Source organism: Salvelinus alpinus, chromosome 9 (assembly GCF_045679555.1).
Source record: "Salvelinus alpinus chromosome 9, SLU_Salpinus.1, whole genome shotgun sequence".
Classification (NCBI taxonomy): domain Eukaryota; kingdom Metazoa; phylum Chordata; class Actinopteri; order Salmoniformes; family Salmonidae; genus Salvelinus; species Salvelinus alpinus.
This window is the reverse complement of record NC_092094.1, coordinates 54555727-54575705: the sequence shown is the minus strand read 5'-3', so window position 1 is coordinate 54575705 and position 19979 is coordinate 54555727. Positions and strand designations below refer to the sequence as shown.

The window sequence follows — 19979 nt, the reverse complement described above, 5'->3', positions numbered from 1 at the left end:
AGACCTACATACATTTTTTACATCATCAACAAAATAATCCTGAGAAAAAAACATTTTGCATGATCTCTTATAAATTACTTTAGGCCCAACCTTTGGCACTTCTGCTTTCCTTGATATTGGCACAATATTATGATCACTACAGCCAATGGAAACTGATATTGCTTCGCAGCAAAGCTCTGCAGCATTAGTGAAGATATGATCAATACAAGTGGATGTCACAGGTCCAACACTATTGGTTTACACTCTAGTTGGTTGAGTTATAACCTTGGAAATATAACAGGCATTAGTCACAGTTAGAAACTTCCTCATGAGAGGACAGATAGCTAAACAGTCAATATTCAGGTCACTCAGAAAATAGAGTTCTCTGTTAACATCACATACATTATAAAGCATTACACACCTATTATCCAAATACTGACTGTTAGCACTTGGTGGCCTGTAGCAGCACCCCAAGAGAAGAAGATTTAGATGAGGCAGCTGAACTTGCAACCACAACACCTCAACCACATTTGACATGAAATCCTCTCTAAGCTTTACAGGAATATGGCTCTGAACCTACTGTATACAGCAACACCTCCCCCATAGGCATTCCTGTCTTTTCTGTATATGTTAAATCCCTGTCTTGCTACTGCTGTATCATCAAAGAAATCTTGTCCTTAAACCTCAGGAACTTGACCACTATCGACCTGGGTCTGTCACCTAGGCTGGTTACATTTTCCACCTCAATCTTCGCTTGATCCATCTGCAGCTTTTCAGTAATCATTTTTCTTACTTGCGCCTCAAACTCGGCCCAGTTCTCATGTGAAGACTCTGGTATGCCATCCACAACAATGTTATTCCTCCTGGATTGTCCCTCCTAGTCTTTTTTCTCAGACATTTTTTATAATTATTCACAGACAGTGCTGATGTCATCTCAAGAGGACTTGTCATCTTGCTGCAAGTCTCTTTAAGGACATCCACTTCTTCCTGGGAGAAGGAAGTTGAGTCCATCAGTATTTGGACAAAGCTCTTGAAGCAATTTTGCTATTGTTGTAACAACTGCTTGTAGAACCCCTTTTGTTCGTTTAAAAGATCCTTCACCTGTGATAGAGAAACACTGTCTTTTGGCTTTAGATGCCATGGTAGCAAAGTTGGCTAACATTTGGTACTCCACGCAGTTCCAGACAGGGCAGGTCGCAGGGCAGATTTAAACAGCCACAAGCCTAGGACAATTCACGGTCTCAGCCACAAGGGCTAACCACTTTCCAGGCTGTGTTCAACCTGTCAAGGAAACCTTGCTAGCTTGGTAGCTAGTTAGCAGCTAGGCTAGCTCCTACGCCAATCAGCTCTTCAAACTGTATGGTCTGTTTTTGTACCAGCACATTCCAGTACATGGTGTCACATTACATTCTAATGAGCCATCTTAGAATTGATGATAAAGCATGACCAGCTAGACCAAAGCATGACCAGCTAGACCATGATGGACCAGCTTGGTCACCAGTATACCAGCATCACCAGCATAAGCTGGTATGTATCCAAAACACAGTGAAGGGCGGTCACCAGTGTCCTAAACACAGCGAAGGCGGGTCACTAGTGTTCAAAACACTGCGAAGGCTGGTCACCAGTGCCCAAAACACAGCGAGGGCTGGTCACCAGAAAAACCAGCATAACCAGCTAGACCATGCTGGTCAGAGCAGCTCGACCAGCTTGACAAAACTGATCAGACCAGCTTTATCAGCATCCATCCTGAACTGACCAGCATAGACCAGTAAGGACCAGCAAATACCAGCATGGACCATCTTGAAATTTATGATGGTCTATGCTGTTTTTTTCTGCAGGGTGTTCTCTCTTTTTGACATAGAAATAAAGATCAGTCCTTATCCGTTGATGTTTTTGTCATTACAGGCTACTAGTTGGAGCTCCCTTTGAAACCAGTGGCCAACACCAGACAGGCGATATATACAAATGCCCGATGGACACCAGTCCCAACACCAACTGCACCAGACTCAACCTAGGTATGACTGAATGAGATAGATAGATTCCATACTGAACTGTTCTCCCTCCAAATCACAGCACACCTTCGCATACTTTAGCGAATACGATTCCCTCCAGAAGCTGGCTCTCCGACCAGGTGTTCAGTTGGATTAGAAACACCTGGCAGCACTGTGTGGTGTAGATTGAGATCTCACATTGTTGACTCAAGTCCAACTCATGCAGAGGAAACTCTACACCCTGTTATGCCCAGTGGGAGATATGCATGATGGACAGTTCCAGTATGAATTACCCATATAGGCGTCTCGATGATGCATTAAACATAGTATCATAGCATCAGCTTGACTGTGATTTCATTGATGTTGTTGAATTTGTCTAATGTTGTGGTTCATTCAATGCAATTCTTTAAATGTTGTTTCTTTGTCTGCTTTCATTAATTCCTTCAAGGAAAGGTATCCCTGAACAATGTGTCAGAGCGCAAGGACAAAATGAGGCTGGGCATGACACTGACCTCTAACCCTAAGGACAACAGCTTTGTGGTGGGTGTCAATTGATGTTGACTGTTGAAAATATTACATTGAAATGTACTGTGGTCTGTGTTAAACCCAATTGAAGGTGGTTCATCAATGGCTTTGTGTTCCAGACCTGTGGTCCTCTGTGGTCGTACGAATGTGGGAGCTCCTACTACAGCACCGGCATCTGCTCCAGGGTTAACGAAAGCTTCAAGTTCTCCAAAACCATCTCGCCGGCCTTTCAGAGTAAAAAAAAATCTACTCTGACAAACATTCACTCACATACACCTCATACGACCACGGCTTCCCAGAGTTACTCACTGTTACAATTGTTTTTAATTGCTTCTTCCAGGGTGCGAGACCTACATGGACATAATGATTGTTCTGGATGGGTCCAACTCCATTTACCCCTGGTACGAGGTGCAGGACTTCCTCATCAACATTCTGCAGAAGTTCTACATTGGGCCAGGTCAGATCCAGGTGTGTTATCTGAGATTCTGATCTGATTCTGATAGACAGTATGTGTACCTGAATGTGAATTATTCTATGGTACATGCGGTGGCCAGTGAGTGTATACAGTCAGGTCCAAAATTATGCTGTACCTTCCAGCAAGACAATAACCCCAAGCACACATCAAAATCCATAAAGAAATAGTTAATTGACCACAAAATCTAAATATTTGCAATGGCCATCTTAGTCTCCGAACAGGGGCAAGTGAATCATACTCCTATCTCTACAGGTTGGAGTGGTGCAGTATGGGTCGAGGGTGGTCCATGAGTTCACCCTGAATGACTTTCGCTCTGTGGAGGAGGTGGTAGAAGCAGCCAAGACCATCAACCAACGGGGAGGGGAGGAGACACGCACGGCCCTGGGCATCAATGTGGCACGGTATGGAGAGCTGCTCAACACTGGTCATAACTTTCATCCTAATCCAAAATTTCTCAGTATCATTTTCCATAGTAGTGCCTTTCGAAGCAGGGAGCAAAATAAAGCACTTTGTTGCTGAATTGTTGCTGAATTGGTTGTGCAGTGTGTTGAGGTAAAGTTGCAAATACTGTTTATCCATAATGATTGAATGGCGAACTAACCGATAGTTACTCATAACGGTTAATGAGTTGACTGAGAAAAAAAACCTGTATTCGCTCAAAGGACGGAGGGATTTAAACGGGGAGGTCGGAAAGGGGCTAAGAAGGTGATGCTCGTGATCACGGATGGTGAATCCCACGACAGCCCTGACCTGCAGAAGGTCATGGAGGACAGTGAGGCGGACAACATCACCATGTATGCCATCGCTGTGAGTCAGTCTGTCCCTTTTTATATTCCCCTGGAACACTGTAGTCCCATTCTCTGTTCCTTCTGCCACGTCTTGGTCTATCCCTTACATGTTATACCGTTTCCATATCCTGTGCTTGAATTGATATTCTCTATATTTTTCGAGCATCTGCCTACTATTCTATCAATGTTCTATAGCATTTCCAGATCATGAGCCTAGTATTCTTTTGACGTTCTATGGTATTTCCAGATCCTCTGTTTGGTATTGACATCTAATGTTATGTACCACCAGGTATTGGGCTACTACAATCGGCGTGGGATAAACCCAGAGGCCTTCTTGAAAGAGATCAAGTATATCGCCAGCGATCCTGACGACAAACACTTCTTCAACGTGACTGATGAGTCGGCGCTAAAGGACATAGTGGACGCCCTGGGAGAGAGGATCTTCAGTCTAGAGGGTATTTTCCTTTAATGACCCTTTGGTTTCACTGATCAAGTGTTCAAGGGATTGGAATCTCAGAAACACCCAGAAATACATCTAGCTAGCTACATTTACTTCTGGAGGTCTGAATTTGAACAACGTTTAACATTCTGCAACAGATCTGTCTCTAGAGATTAATGGAATTGTGAAGTTTATAATGGTGGCAATATAGAACAATTCTGTAGCAGACTGCGATGATTATTATAATGAAGTGCGTAGACTAGCTGTCACTTCACTGTTCTCCACAGGAGTGAACCCTAACGGGACGGGGTTCGGTCTGCAGATGTCTCAGGCAGGCTTCTCCTCACACATAGTGGAGGTGAGTCTCTGAAATAAGTCACCACATGAGTCTAACCTGGGATCTGGTTTTATACTCACTAACTGACTCTCCCTCTCACACTTTATTGGAATAGGCAAGGGGTTTTTACAGGTTCTTCATTCCAAAAAGGTGGAGTGTTTATTTTCAAGGTGGGTAAAGGGCTGTTACAGTGACGGTATGAACACCACACCTGCGGTCCGCAGTCAAATTCCACGTGACTGTTGAGTCATCAATTACACAGCAAACTAGCAGCATACTGTATATTTAGCGATCTAAGTAATGCATTTTGAGTTTCCACTTACTGAGATGGTGAGTTAGCCCAAAATACATATTTTATATATTTTACCAATAAGATGTCCCTTCTGTTGGTGCGTGCAAATACGAGTGCATATGTCATTTCAACTGAACATTGTGGTTCCATTAATGAAGAATAAAATGAAATAAATCTTATTCATAATGAATTAATGATGCATGTTGGGAGCAGGTCATTTTTCCAACACATTTATAGCATTCGTATTTCATCAACACTGTCCAGTACATGCATATTAAGTCTATAATATCGTTCAGATTAATATGATAATTATTTAATGTGATGTATAATGACATAGGGTAAAAAAAACTACATCTACCATAGCACCCCCTTGAACTGATGCATATTTTCCTGCTTTCTTTAGCACTGAGTGGACTCAGGATTTAAATGTCAATTTGTTTAGTTAGAACGCAGCTGAAATCTATTAAAACACAGATTTTTGGAGGATCTGCGATTTGAAAATGTAGAAACCTGATCTGAATGATGAGGATAAATTGTGATGGGAGTTAGAGGTCCCGTTAAGAAATGGACCCAGGGCTTCCCACCCGGACCTGATATACACTTTACAGTGCATTCGGGAAGTATTCAGACCTCTTGACTTTTTCCAAATTTCGTTTACGTTACAGCCTTATTCTAAAAGTGATTAAATTGTTTTTTTCCCCTCATGAAACTACACACAATACCCCATAATGACAAAGCAAAAACTGTTTTAAGAAAGTTTTGCAAAACAGAAATATCACATTTACATAAGTATTCCTACCCTTTAGTCAGTACTTTGTTGAAGAACATTTGGCAGGGGGTTCCCGAGTGGCGCAGCGGTCTAAGGCACCGCATTGCAGTGCTAGAAACATCACTACAGACCCGGGTTTGATCCCGGGGCTGTATCACAACCGGTCGTGATTGGGAGTCTAATAGGGCGGCGCACAATTGGACCAGCGGGGTCTGGGTTAGGGGAGGGTTTGGCCAGGGGCTCTTTACTTGGCTCATCACGCTCTAGTGACTCCTTGTGGCGGGACAGGCGCCTGCAGGCTGACCTTTGTCATCAGTTGAACAGTGTTTCCTCTGACACAATGGTGCGGCTGGCTTCCAGGTTAGGTCGGCAGGTGTTAAGAAGTGCAGTTAGGCAGGTCATGTTTCGGGGGACGCATTTTTTTGCATTTAATTTTAACTTTATTAAACTAGGTAAGTCAGTAAAGAACAAATTCTTATTTTCAATGACAGCCTAGGAACAGTGGATTAACTGCCTTGTTCAGGGGCAGAATGACAGATTTTGTTTTACCTTGTCAGCTCAGGGATTCGATCTTGCAATCTTTCGGTTACCTGTCCAACACTCTAACCACTAGGCTACCTGCCGCCCCAACTCCGAGCATGACTCGACCTTCGCCTCCCGAGCCCGTTGGGGAGTTACAGCGATGAGACAAGATTGAAATTTGGGAGAAAAGGGGGGTAAAATACACAACAACAAAACAACAACAAAAAAACAAGCACCTTTGGTAGTGATTACAGCCTTGAGCCTTCTTCAAATCAAATCAAATCAAGTTGATTTTATATAGCCCTTCGTACATCAGCTAATATCTCGAAGTGCTGTACAGAAACCCAGCCTAAAACCCCAAACAGCAAGCAATGCAGGTGTAGAAGCACGGTGGCTGGGAAAAACTCCCTAGAAAGGCCAAAACCTAGGAAGAAACCTAGAGAGGAACCAGGCTATGAGTGGTGGCCAGTCCTCTTCTGGCTGTGCCGGGTGGAGATTATAACAGAACATGGCCAAGATGTTCAAAATGTTCATAAATGACCAGCATGGTCAAATAATAATCAGGAATAAATGTCAGTTGGCTTTTCATAGCCGATCATTAAGAGTTGAAAAAAGCAGGTCTGGGACAGGTAGCACGTCCGGTGGACAGGTCAGGGTTCCATAACCGCAGGCAGAACAGTTGAAACTGGTACAGCAGCAAGGCCAGGTGGACTGGGGACAGCAAGGAGTCATCATGCCCGGTCGTCCTGACGCATGGTCCTAGGGCTCAGGTCCTCCGAGAGAGAGAAAGAAAGAGAGAAGGAGAGAATTAGAGAGAGCATACTTAAATTCACACAGGACACTGGATAAGACAGGAGAAGTACTCCAGATATAACCAACTGACCCTAGCCCCCCGACACATAAACTACTGCAGCATAAATACTGGAGGCTGAGACAGGAGGGGTCAGGAGACACTGTGGCCCCATCCGATGATACCCCCGGACAGGGCCAAACAGGAAGGATATAACCCCACCCACTTTGCCAAAGCACAGCCCCCGTACCACTAGAGGGATATCTTCAACCACCAACTTACAATCCTGAGACAAGGCCGAGTATAGCCCACAAAGATCTCCACCACAGCACAAACCAAGGGGGGGCGCCAACCCAGACAGGAAGATCACGTCAGTAACTCAACCCACTCAAGTGACGCACCCCTCCTAGGGACGGCATGAAAGAGCACCAGTAAGTCAGTGACTCAGCCCCTGTAATAGGGTTAGAGGCAGAGAATCCCAGTGGAGAGAAGGGAACCGGCCAGGCAGAGACAGCAAGGGCGGTTCGTTGCTCCAGAGCCTTTCCGTTCACCTTCACACTCCTGGGCCAGACTACACTCAATCATATGACCTACTGAAGAGATAAGTCTGTATACCAGGGAGCTAGTTTCTTATGACAAATGTTTTTCGTTTTTAGGGGTGCAACTGCATCTAGGGTATTGCGCAAGGTTAAATTGAGTTCCTCAGTTAGGTGGTTAACTGATTTCTGTCCTCTGACGTCCTTGGGTAGGCAGAAGGAGTCTGGAAGGGCATCAAGGAATTTTTGTGTTGTCTAAGAATTTATAGCACGACTTTTGATGCTCCTTGGTTGGGGTCTGAGCAGATTATTTGTTGCGATTGCAAACGTAATAAAATGGTGGTCCGATAGTCCAGGATTATGAGGAAAAACATTAAGATCTACAACATTTATTCCATGGGACAAAACTAGGTCCAGAGTATGACTGTGGCAGTGAGTAGGTCCAGAGACATGTTGGACAAAACCCAATGAGTCGATGATGGCTCCGAAAACCTTTTGGAGTGGGTCTGTGGACTTTTCCATATGAATATTAAAATCACCAAAAATTAGAATATTATCTGCTATGACTACAAGGTCCGATAGGAATTCAGGGAACTCAGTTAAGAATGCTGTATATGGCCCAGGAGGCCTGTAAACAGTAGCTATAAAAAGTGATTGAGTAGGCTGCATAGATTTCATGACTAGAAGCTCAAAAGACGAAAACGTCATTTTTTTTTTTGTAAATTGAAATTTGCTATCTTAAATGTTAGCAACACCTCCGCCTTTGCGGGATGCACGGGGGATATGGTCACTAGTGTAACCAGGAGGTGAGGCCTCATTTAACACAGTAAATTCATCAGGCTTAAGCCATGTTTCAGTCAGGCCAATCACATCAAGATTATGATCAGTGATTAGTTCATTGACTATAACTGCCTTGGAAGTGAGGGATCTAACATTAAGTAGCCCTATTTTGAGATGTGAGGTATCACGATCTCTTACAATAATGGCAGGAATGGAGGAGGTCTTTATTCCAGTGAGATTGCTAAGGCGAACACCGCCATGTTTAGTTTTGCCCAACCTAGGTCGAGGCACAGACACGTCTCAATGTGGATAGCTGAGCTGACTACACTGACTGTGCTAGTAACAGACTCCACTAAGCTGGCAGGCTGACTAACAGCCTGCTGCCTGGCCTGCACCCTATCTCATTGTGGAGCTAGGGGAGTTAGAGCCCTGTCTATGTTCGTAGATAAGATGAGAGCACCCCCTAGGATGGAGTCCGTCACTCAACAGGCCAGGCTTGGTCCTGTTTGTGGGTGAGTCCCAGAAAGAGGGCCAATTATCTACAAATTCTATCTTTTGGGAGGGGCAGAAAACAGTTTTCAACCAGCGATTGAGTTGTGAGACTCTGCTGTAGAGCTCATCACTCCCCCTAACTGGGAGGGGGCCAGAGACAATTACTCGATGCCGACACATCTTTCTAGCTGATTTACACGCTGAAGCTATGTTGCGCTTGGTGACCTCTGACTGTTTCATCCTAACATCGTTGGTGCCGACGTGGATAACAATATCTCTATACTCTCTACACTCGCCAGTTTTAGCTTTAGCCAGCACCATCTTCAGATTAGCCTTAACGTCGGTAGCCCTGCCCCCTGGTAAACAGTGTATGATCGCTGGGTGATTCGTTTTAAGTCTAATACTGCGGGTAATGGAGTCGCCAATGACTACGGTTTTCAATTTGTCAGAGCTAATGGTGGGAGCCTTCGGCGTCTCAGACCCCGTAACGGGAGGAGTAGAGACAAGAGAAGACTCGGCCTCAGACTCCGACTCGCTACTTAATGGGGAAAACCGGTTGAAAGTTTCTGTCGGCTGAATGAGCGACACCAGTTGAGCATTCCTACAGCATTTCCCTCCAGAAGCCATGAGAAAGTTGTCCGGCTGCGGGGACTGTGCGGGGGGATTTATACTAACGTTACTATCTGTACTTACTGGTGGCACAAACGCTGTTTCATCCTTTCCTACACTGAAATTACCCTTGCCTAACGATTGCGTCTGAAGCTGGGCTTGCAGCACAGCTATCCTCGCCGTAAGGCGATCGTTCTCCTGTATAATATGAGTACAGCGACTGCAATTAGAAGACATCATGTTAATGTTACTACTTAGCTTCGGCTGTTGAAGGTGCTGACGAACCATGTCCAGATAAAGCGTCCGGAGTGAAAAAGTTGAATGAGGGAAAAAAGTTGTGAGGGAAAAACTAAAAATATAAACGGTAATTAAAAAGTAAAAAGAAAAAAACGTAAAGTTGTCAGCTAGCAAAGTAAGGTTGGCAACAAAACGCACAGCAACACGTCTGCAAGTTCAAGAGGAAGTGACGTCTTGACATGGGTATGAAGCTACAAGCTTGGCACACCTGTATTGGGGGAGTTTCTCCCATTCTTCTCTATAGATCCTCTCAAGCTTTGTCAGGTTGGATGGGGAGCGTCGCTGCACAGATATTTTCAGGTCTAACCAGAGATGTTAGATCGGGTTCAAGTCTGGGCTCTTGCTAGGCCAGGGTCATTGTCCTGTTGGAAGGTAAACCTTTGCCCAAGTCTGAAGACCTGAGCGCTCTGGATCAGGTTTTCATCAAGGATCTCTCTGTACTTTGCTCCTTTAATATTTTCCTCGATCCCGACTAGTCTCCCAGTCCCTGCCATTCAAAAACATTCTCACAGCATGATGCTGCCACCACCACACTTCACCATAGGTATAGTGCAAGGTTTCCTCTAGATGTGACGCTTGTCATTCAGGCCAAAGAGTTGAACCTTGGTTTCATCAGACCAGAGAATCTTGTTTCTCATGATCTGAGAGTCCTTTACGTGCCTTTTGGCAAACTCCAAACGGGCTGTCATGTGCCTTTTACTGAGGAGTGGCTTCCGTCTTGACACTCTACCATAAAAGCCTGATTGGTGGAGTGCTGCAGAGATGGTTGTCCTTCTGGAAGGTTCTCCTATCTCCACAGAGGAACTCTGGAGCTCTGTCATGACCACCCTGACCAAGGCGCTTCTCCCCCGATTGCTCAGTTTGGCCGGGCGGCCAGCTCTAGGAAAGTCTTGCTGGTTCCAAACTTGTTCCATTTAAGAATAATGGAGGCCACTGTGTTCTTGGGGACCTTCAATAATGCAGAAATGTTTTGGTACCCAGATCTGTCCCTCGATACAATCCTGTCTTGGAGCTCTATGGACAATTCCTTCGACGTCATGGCTTGGTTTTTGCTCTGACACGCACTGTGAACTGTGGTACCTTATATAGAAAGGTGTGTGCCTTTCCAAATAATGTCAAATTCATTGAATTTACAACAAGTAGACTCCAATCAAGTTGTAGAAACATCTCATCATTCTTAAATATGAAGAAGTTTGCAACCATGAAGACCTAGAGCTGGCCAAACTGAGCAATCGGGGGAAAACTCGGGTCACTCTGACAGAGCTCCAGAGTTCCTCTGTGCAGATGGGAGAAACTTCCAGAAGAACAAACATCTCTGCAGCACTCCACCAATCAGGCCTTTATGGTAGAGTGGCAAGACAGACACCACTCCTCAGTAAAAGGCACATGACAGCCAGCTTGGCATTTGCCAAAAGCCACCTAAAGACTCTCAGACCATGAGAAACAAGATTCTCTGGTCTGATGAAACCAAGATTGATCCTTGATGAAAACCTGCTCCAAAGCGCTCATACTGGGGCGAAGGTTCAGAGAAGAATGGGAGAAACTCCCAAAATACAGGTGTGGAAGCTTGTAGCGTCATATCCAATAAGACTCAAGGCTGTAATCATTGACAAAGGTGCTTCAACAAAGTACTGAGTAAAAGGTCTGAATACTTATGTAAATATATATTTCCTTTTTTTTATACATTTGCAAAAGAAAACTTTGTTTTTGCTTTGTCTTTATGGGGTATTATGTGTAGATTGATGAGGATTTATTTTTATGAATCCATTTTAGAATAAGACTGTAACGTAACAAAATGTGGAAAAAGTGAAGAGGTCTGAATACTTTCCAAATGCACTGTATATACAAAAGAATGTGGACATGAAGCAATTGTGTTTCCTGAGTCTGCCAGATAAGATGCAGTAGGATGACCAGGGATGTTCTCTTGTTAAGTGTGTGAATTGGACCATTTTCATGTCCTGCTAATCATTCAAAATGTACTTTTGGGTGTCAGGGAAAATGTATGGAGTTAAAAGTACATTATTTTCTTTAGGAATGTAGTAAAGTAAAAGTTGTCCAAAATAAAAATAGTAATGTAAAGTACAGATACCAAAACAAACAACTTAAGTAGTACTTGAAAATATTTTTTACTTAAGTACTTCACACCACTGACCATATGTTTCTTAGAGCTTGGTGAGAGCGTGGTTGTCCTGTGGTTATTTTGCATACAGCCTAACCACAACTTTCTGGGAATGGAGCAGCATAGTTGCTTGGCTTTGGAACATTCTCAGCACATTTAAAGAGTAACTTTCATGAGAAGAAAAATGTTTGTGGAAAACCAGGTGTTTTAGACTTAGTTATAGTGAAACACGTCAATTCTGGTCTTCATTTTGACCGTTTGTTGCAAAAGTGATATATTTAGATATTTTAGTCAATCTTGCTCGTCTTGCCTCTAGTGGTTTGCAACCATGTCATTGAAATCGTGATGTGTGCCTCTACATCATCTCAAGGGAGGGGTTCGGTATAAAATACACTCCTAGATGTGCTGAGTGGTACCACCAAAGACAGTACAGTATGAAGATAGGCTAAAACTGCTTCTCCAATAGAAATCCCATATCACACTTGTAGGCAATGTCATGGCGACATTCGCTAGCTAAGCTCATGTGTAGAAACAAGTCATCTGGTCTAACGATCATCTCGCGCCAAACTGCGCATGTGCAGGCCGTCACATCAAAGGCACGTGTCAGTTTGTCACTTTCACAAGGTTGCAGTAATAACATGTGGCTGGAATCAAGGTTTTGCCTTTAGATTTCGAGAAAATGAACAGCTAAGGAAGAATCTTTCATTTCCCTCATTGACTTGTCAAACCCCAAACTCCGGACTAGTCTGTTTGGTCTGTTTCGCAAGCGTTCCCGGAAGTCTCGCGATGTTGCACCTCTGGGTTTAGAAACTCTGTGGTACCACCTCAAGGCTTAGTATAAAATCAGGTGACAGCAGGCCTTATTTTACAATGGTCTTGGTAAGTGGAGTGTGCCAATATATTTTGCATGATGCTTCCGAGACAGACTACTGGCGTTACACAGAATTCAAAAAGCACATTTCCACATATGACCAATCGTTTTTGCTTACCGTTTCATACACATCTACAGTGGGGCAAAACAGTATTTAGTCAGCCACCAATTGTGCAAGTTCTCCCACTTAAAAAGATGAGAGAGGCCTGTAATTTTCATCATAGGTACACTTCAACTATGACAGACGAAATGAGAAGAAAAAAAATCCAGAAAATCACATTGTAGGATTTTTTATGAATTTATTTGCAAATTATGGTGGAAAATAAGTATTTGGTCAATAACAAAAGTTTATCTCAATACTTTGTTATATACCCTTTGTTGGCAATGACAGAGGTCAAACGTTTTCTGTAAGTCTTCACCCAGGTTTTCACACACTGTTGCTGGTATTTTGGCCCATTCCTCCATGCAGATCTCCTCTAGAGCAGTGATGTTTTGGGGCTGTTGCTGGGCAACACGGACTTTCAACTCCCTCCAAAGATTTTCTATGGGGTTGAGATCTGGAGACTGGCTAGGCCACTCCAGGACCTTGAAATGCTTCTTACGAAGCCACTCCTTCGTTGCCCGGGCGGTGTGTTTGGGATCATTGTCATGCTGAAAGACCCAGCCACCTTTCATCTTCAATGCCCTTGCTGATGGAAGGAGGTTTTCACTCAAAATCTCACGATACATGGCCCCATTCATTCTTTCCTTTACACGGATCAGTCGTCCTGGCCCCTTTGCAGAAAAACAGCCCCAAAGCATGATGTTTCCACCCCCATGCTTCACAGTAGGTATGGTGTTCTTTGGATGCAACTCAGCATTCTTTGTCCTACAAACACGACGAGTTGAGTTTTTACCAAAAAGTTATATTTTGGTTTCATCTGACCATATGACATTCTCCCAATCTTCTTCTGGATCATCCAAATGCTCTCTAGCAAACTTCAGACGGGCCTGGACATGTACTGGCTTAAGCAGGGGGACACGTCTGGCACTGCAGGATTTGAGTCCCTGGCGGCGTAGTGTGTTACTGATGGTAGGCTTTGTTACTTTGGTCCCAGCTCTCTGCAGGTCATTCACTAGGTCCCCCCGTGTGGTTCTGGGATTTTTGCTCACCGTTCTTGTGATCATTTTGACCCCACGGGGTGAGATCTTGCGTGGAGCCCCAGATCGAGGGAGATTATCAGTGGTCTTGTATGTCTTCCATTTCCTAATAATTGCTCCCACAGTTGATTTCTTCAAACCAAGCTGCTTACCTATTGCAGATTCAGTCTTCCCAGCCTGGTGCAGGTCTACAATTTTGTTTCTGGTGTCCTTTGACAGCTCTTTGGTCTTGGCCATAGTGGAGTTTGGAGTGTGACTGTTTGAGGTTGTGGACAGGTGTCTTTTATACTGATAACAAATTCAAACAGGTGCCATTAATACAGATAACGAGTGGAGGACAGAGGAGCCTCTTAAAGAAGAAGTTACAGGTCTGTGAGAGCAAGAAATCTTGCTTGTTTGTAGGTGACCAAATACTTATTTTCCACCATAATTTGCAAATAAATTCATTTAAAATCCTACAATGTGATTTTCTGGATTTTTTTTTCTTCTCATTTCGTCTGTCATAGTTGAAGTGTACCTATGATGAAAATTACAGGCCTCTCTCATCTTTTTAAGTGGGAGAACTTGCACAATTGGTGGCTGACTAAATACTTTTTTGCCCCACTGTATGTACTTTCACGATGAATAAAATCATGTAGGCTATGAGGATTATACTGTACATTCATATTCGTAGTTACAGCCATCGAAACACGAAATAGATGACAATCGTGGTTGTGTTTTTTCCAAGACCACTATGACCGATTGGTGGTGCAGTCATTTAAGACATTTGGCTCATAGTTCAATAGTTATGATTTCTAATCCCACATGGATCATTTTCATTTTTTAAATCCTTTATTTACAATATTCATCCCATGCCAACACACTTCTAATTCTGAAAAGTGAAATTATACCTGTCAGAGTGTGTCACCCTGGTAGTAGTTGTAGGTTTGTATACAGTACCCTAGACCAATCGGTGAGTTAATTTGACCATTGGAACTACTGTGTAAATACTGCAATGCGTGTTTGATTGAAATGAGCCCCTATTCTTCATTTTCAAGGTGATGATTGCACTTTTCTTCCCAACACAATACCGCAATAATGTGATTCCACATTTCAATTACTTTCTTTGAGCCCCATGGGGAACCCCGGCGCCTTACCACTGTGAGCTTGTTGTCCAGGAGCCTAATTTATAAACCGTGCATACTGTACATACAATACCAGCCAGTTTGGACACACCTACTCATTCAAGGGATTTTCTTTATTTTGACTATTTTCTACATTGTAGAATATTAACCATAAAATAACACATATGGAATCATGCAGTAACCAAAAAAAGTGTTAAGCAAATCAAAATGTATTTTATATTTGAGATTCTTCAAAGTAGCCACCCTTTGGCTTGATGACAGCTTTGCACACTCTTGGCATTCTCTCAACCAGCTTCATGAGGAATGCTTTTCTTGAAGGATATCCCACATATGCTGAGCACTTGTTGGTTGCTTTTCCTTCGCTCTCCGGTCCAACTCATCCCAAACCATCTCAATTGTGACTCACCACCTGGATTCGGTCTTATTTAGCAACATTAGAATTTTTGTTTTTTACATTGGATAAAAGTAGACTCGGAGCTACAAAATGGTATATCATACACTGCGTTTGACGAAATAATGGGAAAGTAATTCTGCTTTGAAAGTTGATCAACTTGTAAACTCACTTTTGAGAAAACCGTCTTTTAATGTTTTGGTACTACTATCGGAGAGCCCTTCTTTGTCTACACCGATTCAACATTGTTCACACCCTCTTAAGCCATTGCCCCACCCATCTCTTTAAGTGTTGATCCATGTGTTCTGTACTAACTTGCCAGCTACTTCCAGACATCTAAAGAGAGAGAACAGCTCACTAAACATTATTCGCCCTAGCAGAGCTGATTAGACTGTTACAGTATGTTATCCAGAGCGTTGGTGACTGCAACTGTGCTGTCAGATTGTCCGTTAGTAAATTCAGAGCGTTTCGCATTCAGAGCGCACACTGGACGCTCTGGCCAATAAGTAGGGTTGTTCCGAAAGCTCTGACCTCACAACGACAGTCAAGCACCCACGCTAACTGGCTAACATTGGCTAGCTACTTACAGACACATAATGAGAGAACACCCTACTCTGACCATTTTACTCCCCCAGTTATCCAGAGCGTTGGTGACTGTAACCGTGCTGCTGCCAACAATTGAATTAGGCTTTGTTGCTGACATTTACGGACACCAAACATATTCAACGGGTGTTGAGCATTCAAAAATTCATCAGTTATTCTGCGCTCTGGCACACTAAGACGAGAGTGTCACGCCCTGACCATAGAGAGCTTTTTATTCTCTCTGTTGGTTAGGTCGGTGTGTGATTAAGGATAGGTTATCTAGGGGAATTATATGTCTATGTTGGCCTGGTATGGTTCCCAATCAGAGGCAGTTGTTTATCGTTGTCTCTGATTGGGGATCATATTTAGGTAGCCATTTTCCCCATTGTGCTTTGTGGGATCTTGTCTAGGTACAGTTGCCTGTGTGCACTATTTTGAGCTTCACGTTTCGTTTGTTCGCTTAATTTTTTCCCCCTTTGAGTTTTTCTATTCCAAAATAAATGATGGAAACATACCACGCTGCATCTTGGTCCACTCCTTATGACGATCGTGACAGAGAGTTACATTTGTTAAGAAATGGTAGGTAAACAATGAATCCCAACGTATGACGTGACATTAGTTAGCGAGCTAGCCAGCTAATGTTAGCTCACTAGCTAACGGTACACTAATTTGAAATGAAAATACTTGGTCAAAATTAGAGTGGAGTCTATTGTTAAGACATGTAGCTAGCTAGCTAGCTAAACAATGGACCATAATCACAACTCATGGCATTACTACCCTGCATAAATCTGCAGGTAGCTAACCAACCAGGTTCTATGGCTATAACTAGTCAAGCAAATGTGTCTGAGATATGAAGAATAAAATCATACACATAACGTTAGCTAGCGACCCAGCCAGCTAACATTAGCTAGCTAACAGTACACTTGAAATGAAACCACTTTCTGTCAAAATTAGAAACGTGTAATATCTGAAAATGGAGATAGTCTAGCTTTCTCACCAGTATACATCATGGTTGGACGCGTTTCCTGACTGTCTGATGCCATGCACGATGTAATCCAGACTGGTGTTTTCTCCATCTCCTTAGCTATCATACTCGAATTCCACTGATTTGAAAACTCAGTCCTCCAGAAAGTGGAGAGCATACACATAACATTAGCTATTAGCCAGGCAGCTAATGTTAGCTAGCTAAAAGTACACTTTAACTTGACATTTGGTTTATGCAGTTTTACTACACAATAAAAAAAAATGAAAGCTGCGTTTGACACGATTACCTAGACATACTGACCAGCTTCAATAGACAGACACGTGCTATATGGCAGACCAATCCAAACTTATCTCTCTGCATGTTCAGCCCACTCATTATCTCAACCAGTCATGGCTAGCGGGAAGGTTGCCCCCTTTTTCTGTGGCTAAACCAAACTAAGCTCGTAATTTAACAATTGTATTCGTATTTACAGATGGCATACAAGTTTGATATTAAGGCACATGAAATTTGACATGTCTGAGAAGGCATTTCTGCAAAAAAAAATCATTTTGATAAAAAAATATTTTTTACATTCAAACAGCTCCCCTGTCGTGACTTGCGACATACGCCTAGTTTCCTGAATCGGGTCAAAATTGGGTTGAGGTCGGGTGATTGTGGAGGCCAGGTCATCTGATGCAGCACTCCATCACTCTCCTTCTTGGATTTGACTGATATTATGATTGTCTGTTTGTTTCATATCTGCAAAGTAGTCAAAACGCTGTCAGTTTCACTTTAAACTTTAGGTCACCCGTTACTTTGTATGCGACTTGTGAAATGTTTTTTGCAATGGGAAGTAATAGCTGTACATTTTGTTTGTGAAATGCTTAATTGTAATGTTTTTGTATTTTTATGATTGGGACCTACTGGCTTATTATGTCCGAGTTTATGAACTGCTTATCCTTTAACATCATGATGTGTGTGACTGCTGTCTTTCCTTCGGCCCTATGCAGTGGTGCCTGGAGAAGTGGGTATACTCTAACTCTCCTACAAGAGTGCGCTGTTAATACAGTTGCTGTCCTTTCAGAATCACACACCTGTCACACACTGAAGGCCTATAGGTTTGCCACTGTGCAAACATGTCTATAATAGATATAAAGGCTGTTAAGATACTGTATTAATGTTTCAAGAAAGGAGTGTATATGTTTGGCCTGGCGGTCTCTCGCTGCCCCTCCGGTCTTGGTCTTGACTCGGACTCGATTTGCTCCGGTATTGGTCTTGAACACAACACTGGCCTACACACAATACCCAATAACGTCAATGTGGAATTATGTTGTTTTGTATTTTTACAAATGAATTAAAGATTAAAAGTTCAAATGTCTCGAATCAATAAGTATTCAACTCCTTTGTTATGGCAAGCCTATATAAGTTCAGGTGTAAACATTTGCTTAACAAGTCACATAATAAGTTGCATGGACTCACTCTGTGTGCAATAATAGTGTTCAACATGATTTTTGAATGACTATCATCTTATCTCACCTCATCTCTGTACTCCAATTATCTGTAAGGTCTCTCAGTTGAGCAGTGAATTTAAAACACAGATTCAACCACAAAGACCAATGATGTTTTCCAATGCCTCACAAAGAAGGGCACCTATTGGTAGATGGGTAAAAAAAAGAAAAAGAACTGAAAAAGTCAGGAACCTTCCCGCTAGCCATGATTAGCTGAGATAATGGATGGGCTGGACTTGCCGAGCGATGAGTTCGGATTGGTCTGCCAAGTAAAACACTTCTGTCTATAACTTGAGCTGGTCAGATTGTGTAGGTAATCCTTCCTAACGCAGCTTTAAAAAAAATATATATCATGTAAAAGTGCAAAAGTGTTGCTCTCCAGCTTCTGGAGGACCGAGTTTTGAAATCAGTGGAATGCCCGGTGGAATTAGAGTATGATAGCTAAGGAGATGTTCAAAAATTCTGCCATTTGATTACAAGTATGCAGAGGGAGTCTAAAATAGAACACACAAAAGGCTTTTGTATAAAACACCTGTCTCCGGATTACATATTCAAACTAAGGGCAACCATGGCATCCTTAACAGAGAGGGAGAAGCGTCCATCCATGTATAGGTTAAGAGAGTCTAGCTAGCTACATCTTCAGATATTACACGTTTCTAATTTTGTCAGAAAGTCGTTTTCATTTCAAGTTAAAGCTAGCTAGCTAACATTACATGTATGATCTGTGTAGTAATATTATTCCTATCTCAGAGCCATTTGCATTGCTAGTTATAGCCTAATGTTAGATAGCTAGCTAACATTGAACTTGGTTGGTTAGCTACCTACAGATTCATGCAGGGTAGTAACGTTATGAGTTGGGATTATGGTTCATTGTTTAGCTAGCTATTTAGCTACATGTCTAAACAAAAGACTCCACTATGCAAGTAACCATTTCAATAGAATGTTTATGATGTCACTGCGACAACTGTCGATAGACGTAGCTGGTAAATTCGCTCTATCTACGTACTCCGATTTCAGAGCACTCTTGTCTGAGTGTGTCAGAGCGCAGAATAAGTGACACATTTCTGAATGCTCAACACCTGTTGAATGTTGCCGGTGTCAGTGAACGTTGGCAAAAAAGAGTAATTCAATTATTGCCAACAGCACAGTTATGGTCACCAATGCTCTCGATAATATAAAAACAGCATAACCAGCTCTGCTAGGGCTAGTAATATGGTCAGAGTGAGCTGTTCTTTCATTTGTGTCCGGAAGTAGCTCGTAAACTTGCCAACGTTAGCCAGTTAGGTTGGGTGTTTGACTGCTGTTGTTAGATCCTCGGCCAGAGAGTCCAGTATGCTCTCTGAACGCTCCGAGAGTGAAACGCTCTGAATTTACAAACTGACAATCTGAAAACGTTCTGAGTTTACAAACGCCCAGTGCGCATTCTGGGCACACTGGCACTTCAGATTGAATTTACAAACACACCCCTAGTATAAACCAGGCTTTTGTCGTGAAATCTTTGGTTGTTTAGTACATGGCCTCACATGTGAATCCTTAAAGAGATTGGTGGGGCTAAGGCTTAAGAGGGTGTGAATGATGCTGAGTGGGTGTAGACAAAGAAGAGCTCTCCAGTAGGTTTACCAAATATTCAAGGACAATTTTCTCAAAAGTGAGGTTATC

The 19979-nt window shown here is 42.8% G+C and overlaps 1 protein-coding gene across 1 annotated transcript in view; it reads left to right on the top strand.

Annotated features, from left to right (window-relative positions):
- Positions 1–19979, top strand: part of itga11b (integrin, alpha 11b) — a 101698-nt gene that overhangs the window by 44717 nt on the left and 37002 nt on the right. Inside the window, exons 3-10 of the mRNA XM_071326713.1 lie at positions 1885–1994; positions 2419–2510; positions 2615–2729; positions 2836–2963; positions 3223–3371; positions 3633–3777; positions 4048–4213; positions 4485–4555. Coding sequence (XP_071182814.1) covers positions 1885–1994; positions 2419–2510; positions 2615–2729; positions 2836–2963; positions 3223–3371; positions 3633–3777; positions 4048–4213; positions 4485–4555 — 976 coding nt within the window. The remainder of the gene's footprint in view (positions 1–1884; positions 1995–2418; positions 2511–2614; positions 2730–2835; positions 2964–3222; positions 3372–3632; positions 3778–4047; positions 4214–4484; positions 4556–19979) is intronic.